Source organism: Suncus etruscus, chromosome X (genome assembly GCF_024139225.1).
Source record: "Suncus etruscus isolate mSunEtr1 chromosome X, mSunEtr1.pri.cur, whole genome shotgun sequence".
Lineage (NCBI taxonomy): Eukaryota > Metazoa > Chordata > Mammalia > Eulipotyphla > Soricidae > Suncus > Suncus etruscus.
The window spans coordinates 43221537-43241055 of record NC_064868.1 but is presented as its reverse complement, the minus strand read 5'-3'; the positions used below and the strand labels follow the sequence as shown (position 1 = coordinate 43241055).

General features: G+C 43.0%; 1 protein-coding gene across 1 annotated transcript in view; it reads left to right on the top strand.

Annotated features, from left to right (window-relative positions):
- The first annotated feature begins 232 nt into the window (after nt 1-232).
- The window catches only part of MED14 (mediator complex subunit 14), a 90859-nt gene continuing 71572 nt past the window's right edge, over nt 233-19519 (top strand). Inside the window, exons 1-6 of the mRNA XM_049767146.1 lie at nt 233-447; nt 7364-7390; nt 10429-10534; nt 15373-15546; nt 17004-17133; nt 18488-18616. Coding sequence (XP_049623103.1) covers nt 233-447; nt 7364-7390; nt 10429-10534; nt 15373-15546; nt 17004-17133; nt 18488-18616 — 781 coding nt within the window. The remainder of the gene's footprint in view (nt 448-7363; nt 7391-10428; nt 10535-15372; nt 15547-17003; nt 17134-18487; nt 18617-19519) is intronic.

Here is a 19519-nt window from a genome sequence, read left to right as displayed (position 1 = left end):
CCCCCTCCCTCCTTCCCCGCCCTCGCGCGCGTCCCCCGGGCCCGGCTCGGCCCTCCAGGGGGCGGTCCTCCCGGCCGGGCGCGAGGCTTCCTGTTCTGGGGCGGCCCGGCGCTAGGCGGCGGCGGAGTCTCAGTCCGCGCCCGCTCCGGCGCGGTCACCGCTCGCTCCTCGCTCGCTCGCGGGGCCCGAGGGCCGCATCGGGCTGCCGCAGCCGACCTGGCCCTGCGCCGCCATGGCCCCCGTGCAGCTGGAGAACCACCAGCTGGTCCCGCCCGGCGGCGGCGGCGGAGGCAGCGGCGGCTCCGCATCAGCCCCGGCGCCGCCTCCCCCCGGAGCGGCGGTGGCGGCGGCGGCGGTGGCGGCGGCCAGCCCCGGCTACCGGCTGAGCACTCTGATCGAATTTCTGCTGCACCGGGCCTACTCGGAGCTCATGGTGTTGACCGACCTGTAAGTGCCGCGAAATCCGGGCCGGCTCCCCGGCTCCTTTCCCGCCCAACCCGCCCAGACCTTTGCGCCTCCCTGCTCGCTTCCCCCCCAGCTGCTTGCTCTCCTTTCGGCTGCCTTGTTTAGCATTTCGCAACTCGCGGAGCTGAGCGAAGGGTGGAGACGCTTTGCCTTCTTTTTTTTTTTCAGTTATGTTTTTGGAGGGGGTTTTTCTGTCTGGAGGGGAAGCTACCGAGACTCGATGATACCGAGGGTTAGATTTGCCCGGAAAAAATGAAATAACACCACATCTTTGAGGTTTTCTTTCATCGAGCTGTCCACAGAACCCTATTGCCTTTTTTTTTTTCTTTTTTTGGCTAGGAAGCTTTGCAGCTCAAAAGCCCCCAAAGTGTTTCGGAATATAAACTATTAGAACTTAAAACAAAACCAAAAGCCCGGCAGCCGGGTTTTACAGTCGCTTGAAGGTGCGTGGACACAGTTTGCAGGGACTTGAAGTTACAACTCCCGGGTGGCATTAGGGAGAAAAGAAGGTGACTGGTATCTCGAGCTGGTGGTTTAAAAATGTTTGGACTTTTGAGAAGTCTTGACGCAGTGACTGTAAGTTCAAAGTTGTGTGTCTCTGGCCAGCTGTTATTTGTTTCTTGGAGTCTAAAGAGAATTTATAAATCACCAAGTTACCCATGAAATGCCTCGGGACATGATTAGCGTGTTAATCCCTTTAGACTATGGTCAGAATACACTCCTGATTTTCGGTTTGTGTGTAGGGGGAAGCGCTGTAAAATTTGGGGAGTATGGGCACCTTGAAAATGTAGAAAGGAGGAAATCTATTTTCTCTCTGACTAGAGACCCTGGATCAGTGTTTTCTATTGAAGTACTTTAGTAGATAACTTTAGGCTGTAAAGTAGCGCCGTAATTTGTTGCTAGATGCTTAAAAATGTTTGCAGATGACTAAAGGAATTAGGATGACTTTTCTCTTCTGTAAAAAGTCTCAGTTCTTTTAAACCGTACTTTATTCAATGATATGAATTAGCAACCTCCATCTAGCGAAAAACTTCCAGAACAGTCATGGAGGGGTTACTGTAATATAGTTTTGTGTCATTTGCTGTTGGATTTCATAAAAGCCTAAAGTGGATCCCCAAGAAATTTCATGTACATGGTGCCACCTGTTCTCTGTGAGAATTTTTGGAATTTAACTAACGAAGAAAATTGAAACTGCCTAAGTGGTTGTATCATTTGTATATACAGTTTGGTTTGCCACATGGGTTTTTGTAAGAAATTCCTTGACTTACGTTGTGGCATTCTTACTGTTTTGGGGACTCATTTATGAAAACAAGAAAGAAGAAACAACTATTTTATTGCTGCAGACTAAGTTTGAATCTCACACTTTTTTTAATGATAAATCCCAGACTAAAGTCCTCCAATACAGACCTCTCCATTGAACTCCACGACCTATCCAGATGTTCCATTTAAGCTCACAGTGGTCCTTAAAGTGTCCCAAAGCAAACTCCTGATTCCTCTCCATCACCCCTCACTTCCCCTCCCTTTGCTCTTTTGACCAAACAGATGTTTTGTGTTCCTCTCCCATGCTCTAGCCTGCTTGCCACTGACTTCTGAATCTAGGCCCTCTTCAGCATAGCTCTCTGGTGTTAACCATTCATCCACCTTACTGCGGTAGTTGTCTAACTGGTATCTCTGCCACCACTCTTGCAGTGCTACAGTTTTTCCTCCATAAAAGAGCCAGGGTGCTCATTTTAAAACTTCCTTCCTCAAAACCCTCAAGGATTCCCCATCTCACTTAGAATAAGAAGTTTTTATGGTCATCTCTACAGACAGTGACCATAAAATTTATGGACCAAATCAGGACACCTTTGAGACGAAAGGTGCCTTTTAAATAGTAATAATGTTGAAATCACAGGTATAAATAGGAACAATTTGGGGCAAAACCGTAACATATGGTCAGTCACCTTACTCATAGTCTTGGGCCTTTTCTCTCTTTTTCAATTTTTTGTTTGTTTGGTTTTGGTTTTTTGTTTTCAAGCCACACCCAGTCGATGCTCCAGGGCTTCACCTAATCCTCCGTGGTTCCTGGTGGTGCTCCAGCAGTGCCAGGGATCAAATTCCGGCCCTCAGTGTGGAATCTGTGTGCACTAGCCCTATACGCTGTTTCCTTGGCCCTCTGCCTTCCCTGTTAAGCATGCTTTCCCAATACGCCCCACCATTATTACTTCAGTATTAGCATGAACACTCTGCCTTCGAACTTTTGCTTTTTCCTCAGATTTCCATTTGATCTTTGGTTATATAAAATTGATCAGAAAGTCTGGGGCTGGGGCTGGAGAGACAGCATGGAGGTAAGGCATTTGCCTTGCATGCAAAAGGACGGTGGTTCGAATCCCGGCGGTTCGAATCCCAGCATCCCATATGATCCCCAGAGCCTGCCAGGAGCGATTTCTGAGCATAGAGCCAAGAGTAACCCCTGAGCACGGCCGGGTGTGACCCAAAAACCAAAACCAAAAAAAAAAAAAAAAAAAAAAGAAAGTCTGGGCCCAGAGTGCTGGCTCGTGCGTTAGAGCATTTGCCTTGCATGCACTAACCTAGGACGGATCACAGTTTGATCCCCGGGCCTATATAGTCCCCCCAAGCCAGGAGCGATTTCTGAACACATAGCCAGGAGTAACCCTTGAGTGTCACCAAATGTGGCCCAAAAAAGCAAAAAAAAAAAAAATTGATCAGAAAGTCTGTCTCTGATCATCCTATTTGCGTGTTTTTTTTCTGTTTTTTTTTTTTTTTTTTTTTTTTTTTTGTCTTTGCAGCAGTCTCACCACCAGGCAGGATTACTTTTTCTCTGCCATCCTCAATACTGGAAGCTCCGTGAGGACAGGAATTTTTGTTTGTCATTTTCCCAAGGATCAAGAACAATGCCTGGCATGCACATAGAGAAAGGGCTTAAATTGCTTACTTAAATTGAATGGATCTTTAGAATAGTCTATGCAGTGCATGGAGAATTTAATGGAAAATTCACTGTTCTTGCTACAGCGTTATATAAAAGCCCTTTCTTTTGTAGTAACCAAAATTAGTACAACTGAGAGCACTGTGCATTTTTCCTTGTTCTACGGTAGAAATGATCAGAATTAATATAAATTCAGTGTTCTGTGTACTCTTGTATTGTTTAGGGACTACGTTTGCTGGTGCTCCTGGCTTACTCCTAACGCTGTTCTTAGGGATCACTCTTGGTGGGGCTGGGAGGACTGTGTTTGTCCTGCTCAGGATTGAGCCCTGGTTAGCTGTCTCCAAGGCAAGCTCCCTACTTGCTGTGCCAATTCTCTGTCCCTGGGTACTCATAATCTTATTTCTGCCATTTTTAATACTTTAATATTGAAGTGGAAAAAGGATATCTTTAACAATTTGGTTTGTTTGGGTTTTAGATTCCTGGTGCTTTCTCCATCTGCTTGTCAACATCCTCCTCTCCCTGACATCTAACATCCACATTCTTCGGGGCTTCTCCAGCAAGGCTCCAGCACCCATGGGCCACTCTTGGAATTTCTACCCCTGCTGAGTGTGCCTAGAGGTTCAGAGCACTTCACATTCAATCTGGTGGTGCTGGGGTTACTAGGACCATGATCAGAGATCTTGGGTCAGGACAGTGCTGTATGATACCAGGGGTTCAGGGCCCTGAACATATGGGAATATATTCTACTTTTTTTAATAGTCTACTTTTTTTTGGTGGTTTTTGGGTCACACCCGGCAGTGCTCAGGGGTTACTCCTGGCTCCACACTCAGAAATTGCTCCTGGCAGGCACAGGGGACCATATGGGGCGCCGGGATTTGAACCGACGACCTTCTGCATGAAAGGCAAACACCTTACCTCCATGCCATCTCTCCGGCCCCTCTACTTTTTTTTTAAGTTATCTTCCTGTTGTCTTGACTTTAAAAAAAATTTGGAGGGGCACATCCAGGAATGTTTTTGGTAGTTTTGTGGAGCCAGGGATTGAACCTGCGGCTCTCATGTGCAGAACATTCACTTCCAGGGCCAGAGAGATAGTACAGAAGGTAAAACGCTTGCCTTGCATGCACCTGTCCCAGGTTTGATACCTGGCACCCTGTGTGGTACCTCAGCACCACCTGGAGTGATCCTTGAGCAGAATCAGGAGTAAGTCTCGAGGACAGCTGGGTGTAATCCAATAAACCCTTCTCTCTCCCCCCCCCCCCAAAAACCAGAACATGTACTTCTACCCCTTGAACCATCTGTCCAACCCCTGCCTTGACTTTAACTTCTTTGAATTCAAAGAAGAAATTGCCAGAATCTCAGTTATATAAAGCTGTCATATTGTACTTTGGTTACTTAATTCTTCCATGTGCAGGTCTTGCATTTTAGGGCTCTTACTCCAAATACCAGTTTTATTGTCAATTAAAGAATTTTAAATTTATTTTTAGAAATTGAAAAGAGGGTGAATGCTGGCAGCAAAATCTATCCTTTGTCCCTGAAGTGACATCCCATCCTACAAGAGATGTTCATTTTCAGAGTCTCTGGGTGGGGCTGGTGGTAAGAGTTGGAACAATGATTTTTGTTTGTTTGTTTGGTTTTGGTTTTGGGGTCAGAACCGGCAACGCTCAGGGGTTACTCCTGGCTCTGCACTCAGAAATCGCTCCTGGCAGGCTCAGGGGACCATATGGGATGCTTGGAATCGAACTGGGGTCCATCCTGCCTGCAAGCAAATGCCCTATTGCTATGCAATTGCTCAGGACCCTGGAACACAATGATTCTTTCAGCTTGGAAAGTTCCTTCTCTGGTGTTTTCTCTCTTCTGGACACACAATAAATACCTTGGTGTTCCTTCTCTCCCTCTCTTGACTGGATTGTGACTGAGTATTCACAGGAACTTTACTCGTAGAGGAAGTTCACAGTATCTGCAGTCTTGGAATAAGGCCTTGATTTCTGCTTCTTTCTCTGATGGACCTGCCAGCCCATAGCTAATTTCCTTTAAGCACTCAGATCTTTTTTTGGGGGTGTGTGTGGTTTTTGGGTCACACCCGGCAGTGCTCAGGGGTTTTTCCTGGCTCAGTGCTCAGAAATTGCTCCTGGCAGGCACGGGGACCCGATGACCTTCTGCATGAAAGGCAAACGCCTTACCTCCATGCTATCTCTCCGGCCCCAGCACTCAGATCTTAACTTGACCTTCCATTCATGGCCTAGTCTAAGAATTGTTTCAAGTGAGCTCCACATTCTAAAAGTTTCCCTTCCTTGTACCTTGAGTTCATGCAAGTTTTTCTGCTCCATGGCACAAAGAGGAGAGAAGAAGCTAAGTGTTTATTCTTCAGAAAGTAATCAGCTCTATGGGCTGGAGAGAGCACAGTGGTAGGTGTTTGCCTTGCCCGCAGACAGATGGTGGTTCGAATGCATCCCATACGGTTCCCCAAGCCTGCCAGGGGCAATTTCTGAGCGCAGAGCCAGGAGTGACCCCTGAGTGCTGCAAGATATGATCTCCCCCCAAAACAAACAAACAAAAAACCCCAAAAGTAATCAGCTCCAGAGGAGGCTTTAGAATTGTTCAGGCAATTGAATTTTACAAATTTTGGGAGGGTTTGTTTTTACAGTGCTGGGGGTTGAATTCGGGGCCTCACATGCATATACTGAGCCTCATTCCCAACCCCAGTAAAAGAGATTTCTTTTGGTGGGGGTAGTCCTAGTGGTGCTCAAGCATCACTTTTGGCAGTGCTCGGGGAACCATATATATATATGTGTGTGTGTGTGTGTGTGTGTGTATATATATATATATATATATACACACACACACACACATATATATATATATGGTGTAGGGGACTAATTCCAGGTCGGCCACATGCAAGATAAGTATCCTGCCCATTGTATTATCTCTCCAGTCCCAATATGAGGGTTTTGAATGGCATAATTTACCAGAGAAAACAATGGTGTTGGTTGCTAGCTGAAGAATTAGTTAAAAAGTCTTCAGAACCTCACTTGAGTTGTTTAAAAGTAGTATAAATCATTTACATCTAGACACCATGCAACAGCATAATTACTATTGAACTCTAAGTTGCCACTGGCCCATTTGCGTGCCAAAAAGGGCAAGTGTGTGTGTGCTCGGAGACAGGCAACTAGATAGTCCTGCGCGTCTATGACCATTCTGTTCTTCCTAGTGTTTGCCGATTGTGAGACCAGAGTGCTTATGTAAGACTAGGGCTTTTTACATATTTGTAGATACATGTTTGTAGATACATTTTACATGTACTGTTGGAATAATTTTACTTCTTTATGATCCTGGGGTTGAACCCAGAGTCTCAGCGCTGGCTTGCATCCCTTCCCTTTGTTGACGCTCTTTTTTGTAATGACTGGGGATCACTTACTGTGCTTGGTTGTACCTGCTTGAACATTGTTGCTTGTGATCCCCTTCCAAACCTGCACGCTGTTGTGTCACTGGGGTCCCAGACACCCGTCTCTGGGACTGCACTTGGAACATGTGAGTGAGCCCAGAGATCAAACCCTTAGCCTCCTGCTTGCTAGGAAGACGCTTTGCCATTGAGCTGTCTCCTCCCCTCCTTTTGCCCCTTTGAAGCATTTCATTTCAATTTTGGTTTGGGGGCCACACCTGTGGGTGTTAGGGGAGTGAACCTGGGCCTCCAGTAGGCCAAGTTATACACATTAGCCTTTTGAACTATCTCCCTGGTTCTTACGAAGCATTTTAAATGGTGAGAAATGTTCCTTTGTTTTTCCTTTACAGCCATATTGCTGGAAACTCATAAAAATAAAAATGAATAGGCAGCTGCATAAGCCTGTAATGGGTATTTATCCAGTTTTACTGAAATATTAAATGTACTTATTAGAGTCAAAATACAGACCATTGTCATTTGATAGAGGTATGTGTATTTTTAGTCAACTTTCTTTTTTTTTCTCCCCCTCTTAGACTACCAAGGAAATCTGATGTGGAAAGGTGAGTATGCAGAATATTTCATCTCTATGTTCTAAATGTGTGGAGGTGGGTATGAGGGTGATAGTGGGGGAGATGGAGAGGGGAGAGAGATGAATGGATAGGGGATAATAAGACTGGATTGTGCAGCTAGGGTTAGAGAGCGTAGAAAAATATTGTTTTCAGATTATATTTGGGGAATCCTGGAAAATGTAATTCTCTCATCCTCAGCAATGCTTAATGTGCTTAATCTCTGGACCTTGGCTGTTCTATAAACCTTTATTGGCCAGGTCAGATCAGAAGAGGCTCCAGAATAGACTGATTCACTTTAAAAAATTGGCTGCTAATTTGTCATTTGCTGAAACCATGCTATTGGATATCTTGGAGAACTGACATTTTTGCCTACTACTGTTTCATTTTCTTTCTTTTTTTCTGTTTGTTTTCGGTTTTGGAGACACACCAGGCAGCACTCAGGGGTTACTCCTGACTCTGCACTCAGAAATTGCTCCTGGCGGGCTTGGGGGAACCATATGGGATTCTGGGAATTGAACCTGGGTCCATCCCGAGTTGGCCACATGTAAGGCTAGCACCCTCCCGATGTGCTATCACTCCTGCCCCTGCCTACTACTGTTTCTGTTTTATACTTGAGAGAACTTTGATTTAGTTGGGAGTTTGGGATGGAAGGCACAACTAAACATAGGTCAGAGGAAGAAGGTTTCAGAGAAATCCTGTTAGACTTAAATTGTAGCTTTTGTAGGCTACTTGTCTATTTATTTGTTTTGATTATTATGTGCCTTGGGGTGTTTTATTGTTGTTGTTGTTGTTTTGTTTTTTTTGCATCAAGCTAGTAGGGAGGATTTACTAGTGACTGCATTGTGCTCCTACCCCAAAAAGAGGAAGAACCAATTGAGGCATACCTGTGTGACAGAGTGCTTAGTCATTTTTAAGGAGTGCAAAAGACAGGATTTGTTCTTTTCTGGGCCTTGGAAGCAAACCAGGCCATGGCAAACCAGTGCATGTTTCTCTATATTTCAGAATGTGTGATATCAGAACCATGTAACAATAGATGCCAAAGGAGGGTGGTTGTCTTTCTAATAGAGGAGCTCATTTGGGAAACCAAATTAATAGTATATAAATGTTATTTGCTCTGAGAGTGGAGCAAAGGCCTCTTCTGTGACCCATTATAGAACCGGGATATTTAGCACTCAAGGAAGTGGCTGCCACATCTTACTGTGCATTTTACATTCTGCTGTGGCCAATCTTCTGATGTTTTGTTTTATTTCTTTTTTTTTCAGTCACTGTATCTTTTATTATCTACTTTTTCTCCAGCATATATCCAGTAAATGTATTGGTGTTTGTTTTATTTCTTAAGATCCTTCATACGCACTTTTTATCTACCTCGCTTCTTTTCCTTTCTACTTCCAATAATTGTATTGCTGGCCAGTACTTAAAAAAAGCCTTTCAGGTTATTTTTGAGCAGTGTAGATGCTCTCAATAGCAACTAGACTTTGTAGTTTTCAGCCAGGATTGTATTTAACAGAAACTTTTGGTGCATTGCATCATGGTGCTGCTATGGATGAGATGTGAAGATAATGGGGTGGAACTGTAGAATACTGAAAAACTGTTCTAAGATTTATAGGTTAGAGTTCATTTGAAGGAATGTTGGTGTCCTGCTGGGTCTTATCATTAGTCCTAGCTTACTGAATTTTATTTTTTGGTATTGTCAGGTAAACCATTAAAAGGACGATGATCAGTTTTGTAGCTGACGTGAAGTTGACAGGTCTAGCTAACACATAGCTTGGCAACAAAGCTCTTAAAGTACTAAGTTTTAGAATTTTATGAGATGATAAAAATACTGCTGAGTTTGGGGAGAAAAAACATTTGGGTATAGTGTTAAAATAGATATGGACAGATCTAGTTTATTTTTAGTATTCACTCTTTAACTTGGTTAATTTAATATCTGAGCTTGTCATTGAAAGTATGGGGGAAAATTGTATAATGTGTTTGGTGATTTGGGTTTTTAATCATGCTTTTTACAAATGCATGATTGCAGTCCTTTTGCAGAAAGTATGGTTTAAGTTTTGGTTAAAATTTGGTTAAAATTCCTGGGGCCAGAGTGATTGCACAGTGGTAAGGCGTTTGCCTTGCACACGGCCAACACAGGACAACAGACCCCAGTTCGAATTCTGGCATCCCATATTGTACCCTGAGCTTGCCAGGAGTGACTTCTGAGTGTAGAGCCAGGAGTAACTCCTGAGCGCTGCTGGGGTGTGACCCAAAAATCAAAAAAAAATTTTTTTTCAGTTCCTGGGGTCTGGAGAGTTAGCATCGCAGTAGGGTGTTTGCCTTATACGCAGCCACTGGCAAGGGACATGTTCGATCCTCAGCATCCCTGAGCCTGCCAGGAGCGATTTCTGAGCACAGAGCCCAGGAGTAAGCCCTGAGCACCGCTTGGTGTGGCCCAGCAACCAATCAATAAATAAAGTTTAAAAAAATGTTCAGTTCCTTTCCCTTACCAAGATATTACTGATTCATAACTTGCCATTTTAACTGTGAAACCCAATTGATTTCTGACATATATCCATAAACTTATTAGTAAACATCTTTTATTAAATTAAACTTATTTTTTTGGTTTGCTTGGGGTTTTTTGGAGGGGGTTATATCAGGTGGTCCTCAGGGCTTACTCCTGGTTTGGCTCTCAGGGATCACTCCTGGAAGCACTTGGGGAATCCTGTGGGGTGTTGGGGATTGGACCCAGATTGGCAATAGCAAGGCAAGCACTCTACCCTCTACTATTGCTCTGGCCTCACAAGCAAACATTTTTAAAATGTGATGTATTGTTGGAACATTTTATTAGACTTATTACTTAGAGGTGAAAAATAAAATGTAGGTAGTATATAAATTGTGACAGTATATTCATATTAAAAATTACTTTATGTGGTTCATTTATGTTTATAAAATGATAAATTCATATATTAGTGCAAGTGAAACGATTTTGAAGTTCTTTTTTAAATATGTTTATTTAGAATTGTTGGTACATTAAGAATTATTTTTATTTCTAGGAAAATAGAGATAGTACAGTTTGCTAGCCGGACACGTCAACTCTTTGTTCGATTATTAGCATTAGTAAAATGGGCTGATAATGCTGGCAAAGTGGAAAAATGTGCGGTGAGTTAAGCCTTTTTTATATATATGTAATAACTTTTAGAGAATTTACACTAGACCTTGTTTCTAAGTTTTGCTTTAACTTATCTGCTTGTTTGTATTGAAAACCATTATTGTGAGTTTGTGTGTGTATGTGAGTGTGTGTGGTTTGTTTCAAGAACCATTAATATGAGTGTGTGTGTGTGTGTGTGTGTTTGTTGGGGCCAAACCCAGTTTTTCTAAGTTCTACTTTAACTTATCTGCTTGTTTGTATTGAAAACCATTTTTGTGAGTGTGTGTGGTTTTTGAGAACCATTAATCTGAGTGTGTGTGTGTTGTGGCCATACCCAGTGTGTGTGTGTGTGTGTGTGTGTGTGTTGGGGCCATAACCAGTTGTACTAGGGCCTATCTACTATGTGTGATACTAGGGATTGAACCTAGGCCAGCCCCGGGCAAGGCTAAACTCCCTCTTCAGCCCCAGTAAGTATATTTTTGTATGATAATATATTTATGTAGAAACTTAGTTTTTGTTTATGGGTACCTGCTCAGAATAAAAGGTAGCCATTTCTTTTCATTTGTTTTTTTTTTGGGGGGGGCACACCCCGTGAGTCTCAGGGGTTACTCCTGGCTATGCACTCAGAAATTGCTCCTTGGACGCGAGAGGTAAGGCGTCTGCCTTCCATGCGGAAGGATGGTGCCTGCCAGGGGCAATTTCTGAGTGTGAGCCGGGAGTAACCCCTGAGTGCAGCCGGGTGTGATCCCCCCCCACAAAAAACAGAAATTGCTCCTGGCCTGGGGCACCATATGGGAACCCCGGGGGATCAAACCACAGTCCTTCCTGGGTCAGCTGCAAGCAAGGCAAACACCCTACCGCTGTGCCACCACTCCAGCCCCAAGATAGCCATTTCTTTTCTTCTTCTTTTTTTTTTTTTTTGGTTTTTGGGCCACACCCAGCAGTGCTCAGGGGTCACTCCTGGCTGTCTGCTCAGAAATAGCTCCTGGCAGGCACGGGGGACCATATGGGACACCGGGATTTGAACCAACCACCTTTGGTCCTGGATCGGCTGCTTGCAAGGCAAACGCCGCTGTGCTATCTCTTCGGGCCCCAAGGTAGCCATTTCTTAAGACATCATTATGCCAGAAGATTTAAATCAGAGACTGAACTACATACAGAGGACCAAGTGATTAGCTTATGTACGTACAGTTCCTTAGGAATGTACTTAACCTTTCATGTATTCAAGTCAATGGTTTTTTGTATATTCAGATATGTTTGCCCATCACCACAGCTAATTGTAAAGCATTGTTTTGATTTTTGCTTTTGTTTTGGGGTTACTCTTGGTGATTCTTCATTCAGGAATCATTCCTGATGGTGCTCGGAGGACCATATAGGATGCCAGGGATTGAACGTGAGCCAGTTGTGTGCAAGGCAGGTGCCCTACCCACTCTATTGTCACTCTGACTCTTGGTTGTAGAGCATTTTTAAAATTACCTCAACAAGAAAAATCTACCTTTCAGTGACATCCCTGTATTCCCTCATCCTCTGTTCTAAACCTTTTTCTCTCAAGTTGCCTGCTTTCAACATTTTAACCTATGATCTTTGTGTCTGGTTTCTAGCACTTAGCATGTCATTTGTCAAGGGTTATTCCTGCATGGTGTAGCATGTATCCATATGCAATTCCATCCTTTTTTTTTGGATTTTGGTTTTTGGGTCACACCTGGCAGTGCTCAGGGGTTACTCCTGGCTCTATGCTCAGAAATCACTCCTGGCAGGCTCGGGAGACCATATGGGATGTCGGGGTTTGAACCACCGTCCTTCTGCATGCGAGGCAAATGCCTTACCTCCATGCCATGTCTCCGGCCCCGCAATTCCATCTTACAGCTGAAAATTGTGTATAGTACATTTTGTGTATGCACCAATCAGTTAATGGGCATTTAAGTTGTTTCTCATTTGGATTATGAATAACATTGCTTTAAATATATTCCATCCCCCTCTTTGTCGATGTTCCTTTTTTTCCTTCCCCACCCCTCCCCTCTTTGTTGATGTTTCAATGATGGGAGTACACACTGGCCAAGTTGCTCACTCTATTAGTTCATAAAAGTTTCTGTGTGAAACTGTTTTCATTTGTGGGTCTATACTTAGGAGTGGGCTGAATGGAAATCTGCTTTATGTTTAATTATTTAAGGACCTTTCAGATTGTTTTCCAGAATATCTGCACCATTCTATCTTCCTGCTAGCAACATGGAAGAACCTATGTCTCTACTACTGTGGGCAATTTGTTCTCATGCATTCTGATTCTAGCCATCCTAAAAAGTATAAAGTGCTCTCTCATTGTGGTTTTGAGTTGCATTTCCCTGGTGACTAATGAAGTCATACATTTTTCATGTTTTTCTGTCCATTTGTGTGTCTTGATTACTTTAGAGTAGTTGTAAGTATTTCATGCTCAAGTTAAGTTTTATTTTTTATTTTATTGTTTTTGTTTGTTTGGAGGCTACACATGGCTGGTCTCAGGGACAGCTTTGCTCTCAGAAATAGCTCCTGACAGGGCTTGTGGGACCAATGGATTGCCAAGGATGGAGCCCAGGTCAGCTGCATACAGGGCAAGTGCCTTGCCCACTATTCTATAGCTTTAGCCTCTATAAAGAATATTAGTATTACCCATGTTATGGCTAATTTGTGCATACTTAAAGCCCATGATGACCATTAAGGATGATTCATTAATAAGTAATTAAAAACTAAAATTTTACCCTTATTAGATTTTGAAGTCAGGAATATAGCTGACACTAGTGTAGTTTGGTTTGGGAAAAGCCATTTAGAGAATTTTGTTACCCATGTTTAGGGTACCAATAACCCACTAGGGCTGACTAACTTGACTTTGGACTAATAATCATATTTACAATGTATGAAGTGAAGAGAGACTGCAATGACCTAAATCTGAATCCACAAAAACTGGAAATTGAGAGAGGTTTTGAAAAGGTTTTAATATATTAAATCAGACAGATTTCAGGCCTGTGGTTCCGGGTGGGAAAGAGCTTAATAGAGATTCATATACAAAAGATTCGAGTCTTTTGTTGATGTTGAGCTTGCTTTGTGTGAGTGATGTTTTGGCTACTAATGAGCGTAGTGCAGGGGTCCGCAACCTGGGGCTCCAGAGTCAAATGCGGCTCTGACAGCAGGGCCGATAACAGAGGTGGGGAGCGGTATCACTTAAATATTTTAATTGGCTATTAATTTGCACAAATATATGTTTTACATTGTTAAGGGAAAAAGTTCTTTTTTTCTTCAGATCTGCCGCTAACCGCAGGATCCTGTATGTAGCATTAAGATAAGAATGTCTGCAGTGTTATATTTGTTTTCAACGTGGCGATGGTTTTGTGGCTCCCAGGTTTTTTTTCCCCTTTGGCAACGAGTCTGAGTGGCTCTTTATGTCTTAAACGTTCCCGACCCCTGGTTAGTGGTATTGGTAAAAATCGATTTTACTAGTTATAGAAAGTAGCCCTTCTACCAGGCTGTCCTTGTCCAAGATAAAAAGAGACGTTTTTTCTTTTAGCTGCTCTTATTGACTGTCTTTCTTCAGATAAGTGTCTTAGCCTAAGTCTCACTTTGCCTCATCTCTGAAGATAGGAACTGTCTGGCTTGTTCGGAGAGTTTCAGAAATCAGGTCAAAAACTGAGTGTAGAAATAATAAAATGTACCAAATAGGGGTACTCACTCTGGATATTGTGTTTCAAGTTTGTAGAAATAATAAGATGTAGCAAATGTGTGCTTGATGGGCAAAGTTATAGAAATAAGAAAATGTAGCAAATATGTACTTGATAGAGGCACTCATTCTGGATATTGTATTTCAAGTTGGCCACCTATAAACTGAAGCATTTCTAGGCAGTGGAACAGAGTGGTAAACCAGGGGCCGGAGCGGTGGCGCAAGAGATAGGGCCTCTGTCTAGGACGGACTGCGGTTCGATCTCCCAGCGTCCCATATGGTCCCCCAAGCCAGGAGCGATTTCTGAGTGCATAGCCAGGAGTAACCCCTGAGCATCACCAGGTGTGCCCCCCCCAACAAAAAACAAACAAAAAAACCCAGAATGGTGAACCAGAAATTGGGTGATATTAAGAACCAACTGGAATGTTTAGGTGGGGGATAGAGAGCTGTTCCAATGGCTAGAGTGTATCCTTTGCATCCAGGGGGGTCCAGGTTTGTTTTCAGGCACTGTTTATGGTTCCAAGAGCACCCCTCCAAATAGAAACAAAATAATAACAATAATAATAGAGCTAGGGTACTTGTCCAGTATTTAAGGACATGAAAAGTTTTGGTATTGCTCTGGAATAGAACCAGAAGAAAAGTTTCAAGGAAGCACTTGTCAGCTGTATGATGGGCTTTACTAGTTCAGGCACCTTTGTGAAATGCACTCCAAGTAGAAAGGTTGATGGGAAAGTTTTTGATAGAGGGCCTAAATAGATCACAGAATGAGCAAAGTTTATTGACTGTTTTCATTGTTCGAGGCTTTCTTCTAAATGGTTATATGCAATACCATTTAGTCCTCAGAGCAACCTTATGAATAGGACATTATTTCAGTTTTACAGGTGCATAGACTGAGGTAATGAAATTTTTTACTTGCTCAGACAGGCTAGTTGAATTGCATACTAAAGCAATCTGAGTCCAGGAGTCCCAACTTCTAACTTTATTACTAATCAACTCTTATAGAAGTCTCTATGAGTCAAAAGAAACCTTTTTATTCTGTTTTTTCTTTTTTCCTTATGCCAGATTTTAAGAATAGAGAAGCAACTTATTTTTATTTAACCTTTTAAACTGATAGAAAATGAGTGTTTGTAATGTCATTGAATCTGTTTGCCCTTTGCTTTAAAGATGATATCAAGCTTTTTAGATCAGCAAGCCATCTTGTTTGTGGACACTGCCGATCGTCTTGCCTCATTAGCTAGAGATGCGCTGGTCCATGCTCGCTTGCCTAGTTTTGCCATCCCATATGCTATTGATGTACTGACTACTGGATCCTACCCACGACTGCCCACCTGCATTAGGGTAAGTATGCTCAATGCCTGAAGGTTTTGGCATTGGATTCTATTGTTATCAAGTAGCCCAATTTTTAAAAATCACTCTTTTTTTAAGCAAACATTTTATGTTGTTCCTGTTAATTTTCTATAACTCAAATGGGAGTTTTGAAATTAATTCAAGTCAGAATCTGAGTGATAGATGGGTCAGTCCCCCTGTCCTTGGTGAAGGTGAACAGACAGACACACACATATAGTCTGTACCTATTTTAGTTCTGAAAATATTGTACACCAGTGTTACCCCACCCCCTATTCTTGTAACCTTATCTGCTAATAGACCTCCCATTTCTGGGAGGGGTCTTTGGTAGATAACAAAAGGCTTTGGTTGGAAGGGCAAAAGGAATTTGGATTGAGGAGGAATTGGGAGGAGGATGCTAGAGAGAAATGACAGGAGGAGAGATGGCTGAAAGAAGCTAAGACTCAGGGCAAGCTGAGGATAGCATGTGTAAATGGTTAGTTATGATATAGGCCCCACATGTTGGCCAGGGCCTGGAATAAAGATGATTTACCCTAAAGCCTGCCTGTGAGTTACTTTTTTTCTTTTTGGTTTTTGGTTTTTGGGTCACACCCGGCGGTGCTCAGGGGTTACTCCTGGCTGTGTGCTCAGAAATAGCTCCTGGCAGGCACGGGGGACCATATGGGACACCGGGATTCGAACCAACTACCTTTGGTCCTGGATCGGCTGCTTGCAAGGCAAACACCGCTGTGCTATCTCTCCAGGCCCTGCCTGTGAGTTTCTACCTGCCGCTCTCCTGAACCCAGATACCCAGCAGCTGGAGGGGGTTGGAGCCACGTGGCCTGGGACATCAGAGAAAGGCTCCTCCATTCACCATCCACCACCATCCAAAGGGCAATAATGCAACACACCAGTTGCTTTTTTTTAAAGTGTGGTTTATTTATTCTGATAGTATATTGGTATGTTGTTCTGGTAGTTGTTGGTTAACTTGGTAATATTGGGTTTTATACTTTTAAGAATTGGTAGAAGTTTTTTGTTTTTTTTTTTGGTTTTTGGGTCACACCCGGCAGTGCTCAGGGGTTATTCCTGGCTCCAGGCTCAGAAATTGCTCCTGGCAGGCACAGGGGACCATATGGGGCGCCGGGATTCGAACCAATGACCTCCTGCATGAAAGGCAAATGCCTTACCTCCATGCTATCTCTCCGGCCCAAGAATTGGTAGAAGTTTTTAGTGACATTCAGTCAGGTTAATATATAGAGCATGATCATGTTGCATTACTTTTCATTGGGTGATTGACGGATGATTGGCATTCTAATGCATAGTAGTAATGGTCACTATTACTGGCTGTAGACATCAGAAATCTGTGGTGAGTGTTCCTTGTGGGAAGTAAGAAAATACTGTGTTAAGATAGGCACTGGTAAAAATAAAGCCTTTCCCAACATTATCTAAAATTGCTTAAACTTTTTTTGTAGGATAAAATTATTCCTCCAGACCCAATTACCAAATTTGAGAAACAAGCCACACTTCACCAACTGAATCAGATTCTTAGACACCGACTAGTAACTACAGATCTTCCTCCTCAGCTAGCAAATCTTACAGTTGGTATGTACTTAAAATTATGTTTGTTTGGGGCCCGAGAGGTGCTGCTAGAGGTAAGGTGTCTGCCTTGCAAGCGCTAGCCAAGGAAGGACCGCGGTTCGATCCCCCAGCGTCCCATATGGTCTCCCCAAGCCAGGGGCCATTTCTGAGCGCTTAGCCAGGAGTAACCCCTGAGCATCAAATGGGTATGACCGAAAAAAAAACAAAAAAATTGTTTGTCTTTAAAAGAGTTGACTTAAAGGAAGTGGGGATGTGGCTCATCAGTAGAGCACTTGCCTTGCCATGTGAAAGGTTCTGGGTTCTATCTGCAGCAATGTAAGAGGAAATCACATGTGAGAATATTTTCTTGTTCAGTTTTTGACTTTGAGACCAGTGAACCAGTGATATTGGGTGGTGTTCAGGGGACCATGTGGTGCCAAGGATTCCAGCACCTTTGATAGTTCAAAGCCAGCTCTTAGCTCTTTAAATTATCTTTCCTGCTCTTTGTTAAAATAGTTTTAAAACAGTTTTTGGGTTCAAAGAAATACCATTTTGAAGTTTGACCTGCAGTTTTGGTGGTATTCAAATTGACTGGTTAGCCATATCCTTTCTCTGGAACCTGAATGTATACTCTGGCATTAGAAGCTAGGGAGTGGGTGAGATCACCTAGCCTAGCAGGGGTCCTCAAACTTTTTAAACAGGGGTCCAGTTCACTGTCCCTCAGACCATTGGAGGGTCTGACTATAGTAAAAACAAAACTTATGAACGAATTCTTATGCACACTGCATATATCTTATTTTGCAATGAAGAAACAAAACAGATACAAATACAATATGTGGCCCGCGGGCCATAGTTTTGAGGACCACTGATAGAGCAAAAAGAAAGATGAGATCCCAAAGTTTGAGCCTCAAGGAATTGCTTGTTGATTTCTAGTTACCTTTGTCTTGTTTTATTTGCTTTTGATTTTTGGTCTATTCCTGGGGCAGTGCTTTGAGGTTACTCCTGGACTCCTATATGCAAAACATGACTTTCAGCTATTTGAGACATCTCTCAGCCCATTCCTTTTGTTTGTTTGTTTGTTTGTTTTGGGGCCACACCTACTGGCACTCAGGGCTTACTCCCAGCAGGCTTGGAGGACCATAAGGGATGCCAAGGATCGAACTCGGGACGGAGGCTGCATGCAAGGCAAATGCCCTACCACTGTGCTATCATGTCTTCTCTTCTTTTTGCCTCCTAAATGACCTGGAAACTGCTGACATTGGAATCACTAGATTGAAAGAAATTTGTTTAAAATTTCTTATAAGCAAGACTGAAAGTTACCAGGTAGTTGATAACCATAACCCTTGCAACATAGATGACTTCTTCTTTTCTCTAAAAGCAAATGGCCGGGTGAAGTTTCGAGTTGAAGGAGAATTTGAAGCTACCTTGACCGTGATGGGAGATGACCCTGATGTTCCATGGCGTCTCCTCAAGCTAGAAATTCTGGTCGAGGATAAGGAAACAGGAGGTAAATAATAAACACTGATTTTACGTTGTAAGTACCGTCGTCCTTTGCTATCCACTGATGATTTGTTCTGAGATCCCCAGAAATGCTGAGATCTGCAAGTATTCAAGTTCCTAATGTTTGAATATAACATGTTTACATCCTCTTAGTAAGCTTTAAACCATCTCTAGATTGCCTGTAATGTAAATACTCAGTATTGCTTAGGGTACCTTTTTTCACCATGGACCCTGTTGGCTACCAGGATATTCAAAGGGTGCCACACAGGTGAAAACTGCATAAAGGAATTGCAATTGGCATGCAACTAGGGGTCAACCTCTAGGACTGGGTTGGGGGAACCAAAGGAAGGAAATAAGGTTATAAGGAGATCATAGTGGGAAAGTGACTGGGAGAAACACTGGGTTAATTTGTAATGAATGATAAAGAAAGTCTGCACATGTTTACTACAGGTGCAGAGATAAGTATGTATTTTCAGTCAGTAGTTGAATCTGGATTTGGAATGCAGAGATAGAATGATTGAAGATATTACCCTTTTTTTTTAATTTTTAATTTTTATTTTTTTTTGGCGGGGGCCACACCCGGCGGTGCTCAAGGGTTACTCCTGGCTGTCTGCTTAGAAATAGCTCCTGGCAGGCACAGGGGACCATATGGGACACCGGGATTCGAACCAACCACCTTTGGTCCTGGATCGGCTGCTTGCAAGGCAAACGCCGCTGTGCTATCTCTCCGGGCCCCTAATTTTTTAATTTTAATTATGAGAACAATGATGCAAAGAGGACAAGGTAAAGTTATAGTGGAAGGACAATCGCCCATAAATAGTTTTCAGAAGAAATCCCCTTGATGACGCCTAAATATTGAACTTACAGTCAAAGAACATTAAGAAAAATAAGGCAAAACCCATGTACAATT